General features: G+C 42.7%; 1 protein-coding gene across 1 annotated transcript in view; it reads left to right on the top strand.

Annotated features, from left to right (window-relative positions):
- Positions 1–12290, top strand: part of DAPK2 (death associated protein kinase 2) — a 57631-nt gene that overhangs the window by 41675 nt on the left and 3666 nt on the right. The window contains exons 4-8 of the mRNA XM_021547363.2: positions 4155–4293; positions 5684–5813; positions 6964–7012; positions 7694–7720; positions 11778–11930. Coding sequence (XP_021403038.1) covers positions 4155–4293; positions 5684–5813; positions 6964–7012; positions 7694–7720; positions 11778–11930 — 498 coding nt within the window. The remainder of the gene's footprint in view (positions 1–4154; positions 4294–5683; positions 5814–6963; positions 7013–7693; positions 7721–11777; positions 11931–12290) is intronic.

Here is a 12290-nt window from a genome sequence, read left to right as displayed (position 1 = left end):
AAAGGCTCTAACAGTTTTTACGGACGCATCCGGAGGGTCCCACAAGTCAGTAGTGACTTGGAAAGATCCTCAAACTCAGTGGTGGGAGGCGGATGTGGTTGAGGTGGAAGGATCCCCTCAAGTAGCTGAGTTGGCCGCAGTCGTTAGAGCTTTCGAGTGGTTCTCTGAACCTTTTAATTTGGTTACCGATTCGGCCTATGTAGCAGGTGTAGTGTCTAGAGCACAGGATGCAATCCTGCAAGGTGTCTCCAATGATGCCCTCAACAGGTTGCTCTCAAAGCTGATAAGGCTAGTCTCCCACCAGGTGCAACCATTCTACGTGATGCACATCAGGTCACACACCGACCTGCCGGGGTTCTTGGCCGAGGGCAATCGGCGTGCCGATTCCCTCGCTGCTGCCCCCGCACAGCTGGCGCCGCTCCCGGACAAGTTCCAGCAAGCAAAGATCAGCCACCAGCTCTACCATCAGAATGCGCCCGGCCTGGTGAGGCAATTCCATCTCACCCGTGACCAGGCCCGGGCCATTGTGGCCACATGCCCGTCCTGTAAGTCGCTCCCACTACCATCAGTGAGCGCAGGGGCTAATCCTAGGGGTCTGAGGTCCTGTGAGGTGTGGCAGATGGACGTTACTCATATCCCCTCCTTCGGGAGGATGAAGTACGTCCATGTCTCCGTGGACACCTTCTCTGGAGCAGTTTTCGCCTCTGCCCACACGGGGGAGAAGGCCAAGGACGTGGAGAAACACCTGATACAAGCCTTCTCCATGCTGGGCGTCCCAAAATTGATTAAAACAGACAATGCCCCCGGGTACAAATCCAAGGAATTCGCAGGCTTCCTACAGCAATGGGGAATAGAACATAAAACTGGCATTGCCTATTCCCCATCAGGTCAAGCCGTGGTGGAGCAGACTCATCAGAGCATCAAAAGAATGCTCAGACAACAACAAGCGTCATCCAAGAATGAGTCCCCTCAGGTTCAGTTGGCACGGGCCCTTTTCACTCTAAATTTTCTAAACTGTTCCTTCGAGTGCCTCAACCCCCCCATCGTGAGGAACTTCGATTCATATGAGCAGAGCAAGGTCAGGGAGAAGCCGCCAGTTCTCATTAAAAACCCTGAGACCTGGCGGCAGGAGGGACCCTATGATTTGGTCACCTGGGGACGGGGGTACGCTTGCGTATCCACGCCCTCAGGCCTGAGATGGGTCCCTTCGAAGTTCGTCAGACCATATGTCCCTAAGACCCAGAAGAGAAAACCGGACAGTCCTCAGGTTGGGCACGCCGCCCTCAGACGGCGGAGAAGGTCCCCCTCACCTGATCCCCCCTCTTCCCTCTCTGGCTCCTGGGATTCTCTGTTCCCCTTTGAGTTGGACCTCCCCTACTTTGAATATTAATTTATATTTCAGTTGTTTTCTAGAAAAACAGGGCTTTTGCTGCTGCTGGGACTCATTGTGTTTATTATAGGCTTTAGCGTAGTGATGAACTGGAACCCTTGAACAAGGAAGGGTTCCAAGAAGAAGAATTTCCAGAAGAAGGAAACATCTGGTTTCAAAATGAGCCCAGAGACTGTGAAGCCCCTGTTTAAATACTTATTTTACCCTCTTCCCCTCTCTTTCTTTTTAAACAAAAAAGGAAGAGATGTGGAGTTGTGTTATTTGTATGTTTTATTATCCCTGTATTATGTATTGGTTTATTCCTTTGTACCCCCATGTACAACTTGGTTTATCCCCAGTTTTCCCACCTTGTCCTCCCTTCCCGCCTTTCCAGTATCTGTCCATCACCCTGGAAGAGGCACAGTCCTTCCCTTTACGCCTCCCTGGTGCCTTGTCTGTCACTCGGTGTCCCTTCCCATCCATCCAGAAGCTTCTACTCAGGGCACCGGGTGATTGGGCGAGGGCCTGGGGCCCCTCTCATATCCTTCCCCCATTGGACCACGTTATATCCCCCCATCTCGGAGCCACTCCCTACCCCTATCCCTATTGGTTACCGGTCTTCCCCTCCCTCACAGTTTATAAGCCGGTGCAAGCACCTTGTGCTCGTTCCTGTTGGCAGGCACTGTTCTGGAATATTTGGCCCCGTTGGGCTACAATAAACTTGGACTTAGCCCCCAGCAGGATCTGCTCTTCATTTACCACCACGAGGCTTGCTAACGCTGCCCGGAACCCACAAAGGCACTCTCCAAAGCCCAGCTGGGAGCACCGGAGGGTGCCTCCATCGCCCGCCCTCGCCCCAGGAGGAGAGCTAGCCGGGGCTGAGATCAGGGATCTGGGGCGGGAGCGCGGCAACCTAGAAAAGAAAATCAAGAGATCAAGTAATAGTCTCACAGACTGAATAACTGAGATTAATAGAAAGGAGAAGGTGGCAGCTAAAGAAAGCAGTTGCAGCGTATTTTTGGGTCATATAAGCTTATTTTTATTTGCCAGGCATGTAGTTGTAACAATTAAAGCATCAAGTGACTTCTGCCCAGGTGAAAAGTCCTGCCTCACACTGATAAGAAAAGTTTCCGACTATGGGACAGGTGTGAAAAAATTATCTGGTAATCAATGGCGAGTCACTGTGCCCAGTGTAAGTCTCTGGAACAAGAAGGTACCTTGTCACCACAGGAACAGCAGAGGAAGCTAAGACACAAACCCAGAGTCTTTGTGGCTTTGGACATGCTGTTCTTGCTTGCAGTGGGCTTATCCTTGCAGGATGTGCAGCTGTTGACAGTAGCTTCCTCTGAAAGAGGCAGAGAATCATTCCATGTTGTCACCACCAGTGTTGTGTGGGAGCCTGGCATCAGAGGGGTGATTCCCCAAAGACCTCTGGAGCACCCATTATCATCTGTGACTTGTCTGTGACTTGCAGCACCGAGGAACTCAAAGCATTTTGACCTGGCAGTGCTTTGACAGGACAAGAGCTTGTTTTCCAAAATGGCTGTAGGGTCTCTCAGGCCCTTTGCTTGCACTGAGCACAAGTGGTGCTGCAATAGCACCCAAGAGTAACAACTGTTTTGTGAGTGCCCCCAAAACTGAATCTGAATGAGAATAAAACAATAATATGAATGACAGTGTAAACTGGCAACAATAAATGAAAACATAATAATGAATAATATTTGCAAACAGTGCCTAATTCAATATTTAGGTGATCTTGTTTCAGATAAGCATAAAAATAGCACTGGAACTCTTTGTAGAAGGCACAGAAATGAAAATAAGACTTATATACTAATATGGGTGGACTAGATTTCAGTTTTAACGTGAAAACTCATAGTAACTAAGAGCACTTCCTTGGTTTGGGAAAACTGGTTTTGGTACCTTCCAGCCTGCTGCAATCTGCTTTCTTCTTAAAAAATTCAGCACCAAAGAAATCCTTTCCTGATAGTTATGTCAGGCAAGAATCTGTAGTAGAACAGGGTGATGGCTGTTCTGGAAAGAAAAGAGATTCTGTTAGCACATTTTACTACCTCAGGTTCTGATGAGAACTGCTAAGAAAAGTAATTCTTCAGTTGTTGACTCTTACAACTTGTTCATACAAAACAAAAACATTGAAAAATAGCAGTTGAAGTGTTTGTCCTTTTGAAATAGGTGCATGTCTGGGAATTCAGCAAACAATGTAACTCCAGTCCTTTGTGATCCTTGCAGCATCAATGGAAAAGCACATCCTTAATTTACAGGGAAGAGAGCTGAAGCCAAAAGAAAGTTTGGGCACACCTGGGACCAAAACACAAAACTCGTGGTTGTCTGCATGAGTAGACTTTTTCTAACTGTATTGAGATTCTTTGCTGCTTTAGTTTTCTTAACTTGGCATTTATGTTATGGATTATAATGCAGAAGATAACAGGATGTGTTTTGGTATGTTTTGATGCTGTTGAGGCAGGACGGTATGAAAGGACTCCACATCAGAAGGTTTGAGAGTAGAACTCAGATTTATTTCAAATACATCTCTTTTTTATAGAGAGTATCGTGCAGACCTATTCCATTGGTCCTAAAGTAAAAACATTTCAAACCATTGGTGTGCAGTGAATGACACACAGTGGCAGAACTAAACTATAAACAATGTGAACAACAAGAGAGATAAAGAATTATTTACATTCTTTCTCAACTGTTTCCCAGGCTTCTGCCTGGTTAGAAACCTTCGTTTTCTTTATGACTGAACTGAGAATATCCACATGTTTTGCAGGGTTTCTGGAGGAGAACTTTTTGACTTCCTGGCACAGAAGGAGTCTTTGAGTGAAGAGGAAGCAACCCAGTTCATCAAGCAGATTTTGGATGGTGTGAATTACCTCCACTCTAAGAAAATTGCTCACTTTGATCTAAAGGTAAAGATGTTGATTTAGGCTTTGGCTGATCTGTAGCTGCTAATTTTGATATTTAATACCAGTATGGTCAAGTGGTCAGTGAAGATGTTGCAAGAATTGCCAGATAGAAATCAGAAAGCATAAGTAAAGAATCATTTAACTGATGGTGACTATCAAAAGACCTATTATATATTCATTTAATAACGCTCCTGGGTTTTCAAGGACTGGGTGTGGAGTTTAGCAAAGTGCTAAATTAGAGATGTATTTTTAAGCAGTGATCTGATCAGATAGGGGATGGTTCATCATTTTCTCATCACTTGATAGGGCTCCATTGCCTGCAGTGGAGCTACAATGGTTTATACCACCTAAGGAATAAAACAGTCCTCTATTTCAGTCTGTTCTGTCTGTTTTAAAGAAGCTTACATTATGTGTCTGTGGTGAACATATATGCCGTAGATCAATGGAAGAAAACCAGGCTTGTTACCCTGAGGCTAAAACATAGTTGGTTCAATAACTGTGAGAATAAATTATTCATATGCTCTGTTTCCCAGTGCAGCTCTGAGAGAATGTGTTAGCAGGAGCAACTTCCACGTTAGATTCTACTGTGGAAAAGCCAGGGAACTGCCAGCAGGGAATCAGACTCTCTCACTGCTGCCCTTGAGGTTATGATTAAATTATGACAGATTAATGCATTAAAGCTCATCATGGGAGATTGAACCCATAGTTTACTCTGAAATCTGTGAATCTGGGTAATGGTAGGGGGTAGTTAAGGCTTAGAAATTTAATTCAAGAAAGGACTTTATGAAATATGTTGGATCTGGTAAAAAAGTAAAGTCTGTGATTAAACGTGTTAGTTTTGATTTCATGGTTCAAGCTTCAGCTTTTTCTTACAATGCTGTGAGAATGCCACATGTTCTTGTAATAGCTTGGTATGATCTAGGACCTCTGATCCCAACTGTTTGCATTTTCTGGACTGTTCAGCTGATAAATCCTGAATCTTTTCCTGGCTTTGTTGCAACTGTGAATTTAGTCTCATAGAAGAGTTAGTTTTTCCTTTCCGGAATAGGTTCAGCATTTACCAAAACATCTTCCATTGGCTTACCATACAGTATAGAGTCAACTGAGCAAATATTGTGAAGTGTAAATTCCAAGAACAGACCAGTAAAATTGCTGTCAGCAAAAATATTGAGCTGTGTAGCTGTCACTCAGGACTGGGCAGTAGCATTTTGTCTGCAAACACCAGAACTGCTTCAACTGCCTGCTATCTCTATCAAAAGAACTGTAAATGGCTAAGCACAGGGGTGTTTTGCTTAGGATGTATATGCAAAGGAAAAAAAAAAGCACTTGAAAACTGTCACTTTTCAAGATATTAATATTTTAATAACATAGATCTATCTTTTGTCATTTTTAGCCTGAAAACATTATGCTTCTAGACAAGAATATCCCTATTCCGCACATCAAACTCATTGACTTTGGCCTGGCTCACAAAATAGAGGATGGAGTTGAATTTAAAAACATATTTGGAACTCCAGAATTCGTAGGTGAGTGACATGTTCCATTGTCTTACATTGCAAATTCCAGAGGAAGCCGAGACATCTTGTCAAAATTAAAAATTGACAGATAGAAGTAGTTTTAATCTTATTTCTGTCACGGCCACTTGAATCTAGAGGCTTACATTATTTTTCTGGAATAGGCAAAGGTGCTTTCTGTAAATCAGATGTGCTACTTATATGAGATTAGGCTGCTGCCAAATAAATATTTAGAGATGTAAATTCAGGATTGAGATTGTGAAGCTCTGCATATACAAATTATAATCTTTTTACCTGTTGCCTGGGGTAAGTAGATCTCTGCATTGTGGTACATGAGTACACAATTACATGAGTATCTGTCATGGCTTTGTAAATAAAAGCACCTCACACTGTGCACCTGCTGAGTATCCTCATCTCCCCTTACATTTTTCCGTGTGGTTCTCTTTTTGTTCCTCACTGGTCGTAATTCTGATCTGTCTCGCTTGGATTTTAGATTAATCCTGCTCCTTTCTACTAGTTTCTATTTTGAGGTTTGTTTGGGGGCTGGGTGGAGAATTGTAATTAATATTCCAATTAAACACAGTTGTCACAGATAATTTTTTTCAACTTATTTCACTCTTGTTCTTTTTTCTTGCATGGAGTCTTATATGGGGATGTTTTCCAATGAGGAAATGTTTCTTATAAAGATAACAGAGTCTGACATGGATAGCAGTGTAGTCTGGCAAGTAATCTCTATCTCTTGCTTGAGGGCTTTTTCTGACTGGCATTTACAAACTTGCTATAATTAAAAAACAAAACCACTTAAAAAAACGATTACAAAACCAGTTAAAAAACAAAACAAAAGCTCATGCTTAGGGGCAGCAGCATCCTTGGGAGGTGAAATAATTTATTATTTATTGTAATATGCAGTATACTTACTATATAACATCAGTTTTACCCTTATTCTTGAGTTGAATTATGCTCCAAGCTACTCTACGTAATTGCTTCTGAACAGTTGTGAATTTGAACTCCTATTTGGGCTGTAAAATTATAAACAATGTATTCTGTAACTAACTTTTCTCTCTCGCTGCTTTCTCCCTCTTGGTAATTCTTGGCCTGCTACTCCAGTCTGGTAAAAATTTATGACCTCAGTTGCTGCTGTTTGATTAAATGTTTCTTACAGCTCCAGAAATTATAAACTATGAACCACTTGGACTAGCTGCAGACATGTGGTAAGTTTTATAATGTGTTTGTGCTTTCTTTTCCTGGTTACTGTACAATTACTTTTTCTTATTTTGCTCTTCATAGAATCCGTTGCACCACAACAAATTAAAACAAAACAAAACAAAAAAACCCCTTTAATATAGTTGAGTCTTTGTTCTGTCATTCTATTTTTATACATTCTTTTAAATTAAAAGATAAACATTAAATCTCTGCAAAATTACATTGAAAAACTGGAGTGATGGCAGTTCCAGAGTTAACTGTTTGCCACTGGCCATGCAGAGGAGCACTCTGAGAAGGAAACATATTCCTGCAGAGCTTGTGATAGTTTTACTTATAAGAGCCCTTCATGCAGAGGAGACCTGCATACGAATGTAATGGGAAGGCAGGCAAAAGAGGTTGCCCCAAATCAAACATCCTGCTTCTGCTCCTCTGTGTTTCATGTATGCACTATAGTAAGTACCCACTGAGTAGAAATACACAGAGACTTCCAATATCCACATTACTTGATGTTATATGTAAAATTATTTTTTTCATCAAAACCCCATTCTGTAAGAGATGTTAGCAGTTATCTAAAGTCACAATGGCTCTCCTGCCTCTCTTGCAGCTACTATTGACTGGTGTGTATTATGCACGTTAGGAAGAATACTGGTCATGTAGAACCCCTGCAATTAATGTCCTTTGTTTTTTAGGAGCATAGGAGTCATCACCTACATACTGTGAGTACAACAGATTCACTCCTGTAGAAATGTTCCTAAAGGTCTGTTGCACTAGTACAGAAGAGTTCTTCCCTTCAATCGTTTAGGGACCTGCACATGTGTGGTGGGCAGGGGTTTGTCTAAAGGACAGGGGTTATCCTGCGGCCTTTTCAATTTAAAATAAGGAGTAAAAGATGAGGGGCATTCTGAGCAGAAGAAAAACAAATGTCCCCGGCATCACTGGACATTTCTGCATTTTATGGGATCTCATCAGTTCCAAATGGTAGAGGATAGAAAAGCGAAGAGGATTAATAGCTCCTGGAATGACTGTGAGCTACCAGCATGACAGCATAGAAACAAAAAGTGTAACAGTCCCATTTACAAGTTGGGTTATTTCAGGTGGAAATGGTGAAGTTTTTATTTGCTTGTAAAGCAGTCTAGATCATTATGCATAAGTAAAGTCACCCATTTCAAAAAGGTGAATTTAAGCTGAAAGAGGAGCAGAGAAGTGGACCCTGGGAACTGAGAATTCAGTTTACAGAAGAAAAAAAAGGGTTTGTTAAACCTAGTAAAGCAAAGGTTGGTTGGTTGGTGAGTAAAGCATAAAGGAAAGATAGATCACAGAATACTTTTTAGATACAGATTCCCTTTAGAAGAAAAGTGTGTCAACTGGTGGTGAATAAATAAAAGGAGGGAATTATTACATACTCAGGCTCTCAAAGAAATTAATTTCTGTGGCCATCTGAGGACAAGCAGTTGAGACTTTTAAGATGGAAATTGACAATTTGGGCAACTGCTTGTGTGACAATGGATGCATGCAACAGAGGAACAGCATTCCTTGCTTGTACTCTCATTTGACATGAGAATTGCGAGAGTGGTCAGTGATCCTTGACCCTAACTACTTCCATCAAAATCCTTTGACTCCTGGGGAGCAGGAAGTGAACACTGCTTGCTGGGAATGTTGCACCCCTGGCTTTGGCTGTTCCTTGTGATACTCAGAGGAATAACTTGCTGCCAGACTTGAAGAAGGTGCACTCTTGTATTAGTTTGATTTGCACTACACAGTTCAGGCATCAGGACAAGTACAGCGGCTTGAAGGGGAAGGATTGTCTTTTCAGTGCGGAAAACAAATCTTGGCCTATGCACAAGTGTTAGGCCCCAAAAGCTGTAAAAGAGAGGTAGGGTCTGAGGAATCAGATTCAGTGCAACAAATTCCCTTCTTTTCTGTAGTTACAAATAAAAGTTTGAGGTATTGGTTGAGCCCAAGCTCAGGTAAAGGGATTTAAAGTACTGTCCAGACCCTTGTTTTTTATCAGAACTCTGATCTACACTGATACACCTGTACTTAAACTTTGCGAATTTGTAAAATGGGTGTTCTTATTTGATGAGAAGAAAACTTAGAGTTGAGGTCAAGCAGCAGGTGGGAATACTTAGCATGTGATTAGTGATGCACAGAGCCGGCTGCTCCTCGGGTCTTCCTGTTATACTGAGGGGTCTGTGCTGGAGCAGAGTAAGGGAGTAGTTCCTGTACTGCATCTAGCACAGGAGATATGTTTTACCTGCCTGGCTATTAATGATTGTTGTGGTCACTAAGGTAGGAAAATGTCTCCATACAAATGATCAGAAAAAAGAGCATGCTTGCATGATAGGCTGTTGTGGTTTGACATGGGAGGGAATTTTCTCAGGAAGTTGGTAGTGTCACGTTTGGGTATTGGCACCTGGAGTGACCACTGAGGGCTGGACACACCTCTGAGAACACAGGGGGTTAAAAGCAAGTACTCCTAGGAGAACTGTTTCTTTGGTTCCGAGAGAGCAGACCTCTTCTGCTGTGGCTGGGTGGAAGAGGGGAAGCCATGCAGCCGAGAAAGGTAGGCTGGGGGTGAAGGATCTGGAACCGAGCCAGCTCCTGCGGATGGAAGGGTGGAGGAAGTCTGAGATATCTTTGTTCCCCCCCACCCTCTAACCTAGAGGGAAAGAAACAGAGATCCTGAAGACACCTGGAGGTTTGCTGGCAGAGGAGAAGGAGAAGGTGGGGTGGGGGGAAGGTGCTCAGCATGGAAGATGGAGTTCTGGGCGGAGATTTCATCTGTCCGGGGACTAGAAATTTGCATGCCTTCAACTCTTATTGTCTCCTAATTTTAAAGGCTTTTGCTCAGAAGTGTTCTGAATAAGTGGGGTGTGTCTATGATACCATCTACTGGATGTCATTTAATTGGTGTTAAGTTCCAAATGCATCCAAGTCCTCAGTTCAGTAGCTCTGCAGTGATTCAGTGGGTTATAAGGGCAAAGCCTTTATTACTGAGGTCTGCTGGTACACAGGATATGACAAAAGCCATTTGCATTGGATATTAGGATTTGAGGATCCTCCCATTTCACAGATTTTGCAACTGAATCCCAAAGAGAAAAAAAGAAAAAAATCAGAGACTAGAGCACTGTTGATTTTGAATTCCAACAAAGGGCCAGAAGGTGGAATTATAGCTGCTTCCTGGCATAATTTGGGGAAAGGGGAAAGAAGCTAAGGCCCTAGGGCAGGTTTCCAAACTTCAGTTTTGGAGCAGAGCTCATGGTCTGTGGAGAGGTGCCTATTCATAGCCAGCAGAAATGGAACCAAGGCTTAAGAGGAAGTATGTAAAACCCCTCAAGAATTGAGACTGACTGTGGTTTATGGGATTAAATTTACTGCGTCAAAGACAACTGGAGGGCCTCACTCATGCTCTCTTGCCTGTGTCAGAGGCCTTGGTTGTGTTGTGTGATTGTAGAGGGAGGAGGGAGCACTTTATGCACTTCAGTGTTTATTCTGTGGATAAGGTCACATGTGGTAGCTGGGGATTGAGCTGAAAGGCTTGGGTGGTCCCATCTAACTTTCTGCTTATCCCCCGATATTCCCGGTCAACTTTGTAGTGGCAATACAGACAAGATAAAAAATCTGTTGAGAGTGGGATCATGTAAGCAAATGGTTTAGTATTCAAAATCTCAGTTTAGTTCCTGGGAGTTTGCTGCAGTCCTGTTTTGAGCCTGCTGGATCCTGAAACTGTTACCACAGCTGGACATAATAAACACAAAAATAGCCCAGCAGATTATAAAAAAGGGGTGAGATCAATCTCCTTGGTATAAATAACATTTCCTGTAAACCAGACTTTTGCAAGTAAGCATCCCTTTGTGTTGGGGGAGAAGGAGCCTGGAGGAAAGGCAGGGCAGGAGGGGTCTGGGATGACTCTGTTCTGACACAAGTTTTATGGAGCAGAGGTGCAGAGCCATCAAAGATGAAGGTTGACAATCACAGCTGAGAGATGGACAAAGCAGAAGAAAACCTTTTTCTTAAGTCAAGATTGCTAAATGGCATTTTATTATGATGCTGTCTCCATTACATCCTTGCAGTTGGAGTAGAGTGCCAAGCAAAAGAAATTTTGTGTTGTTCAGAAACAACATAAAAATTGTATTATTGCATTTTATTGCAACCAAAGCCCTTTTTCTTGTGGATTCCCTTTACTGAGCAGCATGGCCCTGCTTCTCCAGTGAAGCTGGCTCCTAGGCAAGGTCATGTGCCTGGCTTCTGATCATATGTTGTATTTTGCTTCCAGCTGAGAAAGGTCTCTTGGTTGAACCCACTGTGCAGGGAACTCATCAGCAGCTTTACAGAGAGAAAAGAAGTAGGGGCAGAAGTTTTCTGTCATGAAGAAAAACTACAGAAATACTACATTATCGACTTGAAGGTTATAGAAGCAGCAGCCGGGTAGTCTTTGTGGGTTTACAGGGATAAAGACTCTCCTGAGCTGAAACTTTTTCTAGTTTGATTAGCAATGACTTAAATGAGACACTCAGGAGAGGAGAATCTGTGCATTTCTCTCTGTGTGCATGCATTCGTGCTCCAGTAGAGACTTTCAATGCAAGTCTGGCTCAGCTAAGTAAGCCACAGCTGTAGTGAGCCAAAGCTGGCCATGTTTTTTCCTATATGGCAGAACTGTTTCAACACAAGAGCCACAAATGTCCCAAGACTATATTCCACAGCCAGTGTAATTTCATTAGGGAACTTCTGCTATTTATTTTACCAGCTGATTCCTCTTTCTGGCTTATCTAGGCTTAGTGGTGCATCACCTTTCCTTGGAGAAACTAAACAAGAAACACTTTCCAACATCACAGCTGTGAATTATGATTTTGATGAAGAATTTTTCAGCAATACTAGTGACCTGGCAAAAGACTTTATTCAGAAACTACTGGTGAAGGATACACGGTAAGCAAATATTCAGAAAGACCCATTAATCTCTAAAATAAACCTAATGAAATGTGGCTTGACAAATGAAAAACTTTTCTTGCAGTCTGTATTACCAGTCAAGAGCAATACAGGAGGATTCTGCTGTGACCCTAGTTAATAACTGAATCCAGAAACCCTGAGGAGAGGGACCAAATCTCCTCAGCTAAATGCCATGTTCAGGAATGAATTCTCACCTGAGTCAAGTTGGCACAATAGAGTGTAGCTGAAGGGCTGAAAATTATGTGTACAATCTTGAGTTCAGGTTAACAACCATTCCACTATTTCAGTTTCTTATGAACTACTTCCAAGGAGGTGATACCATCCCAGAATATGCCCCCA

Source organism: Lonchura striata, chromosome 11 (genome assembly GCF_046129695.1).
Source record: "Lonchura striata isolate bLonStr1 chromosome 11, bLonStr1.mat, whole genome shotgun sequence".
NCBI lineage: Eukaryota > Metazoa > Chordata > Aves > Passeriformes > Estrildidae > Lonchura > Lonchura striata.
The sequence above is the reverse complement of the archived record's forward strand: the minus strand, read 5'-3'. Positions and strand labels throughout refer to the sequence as shown.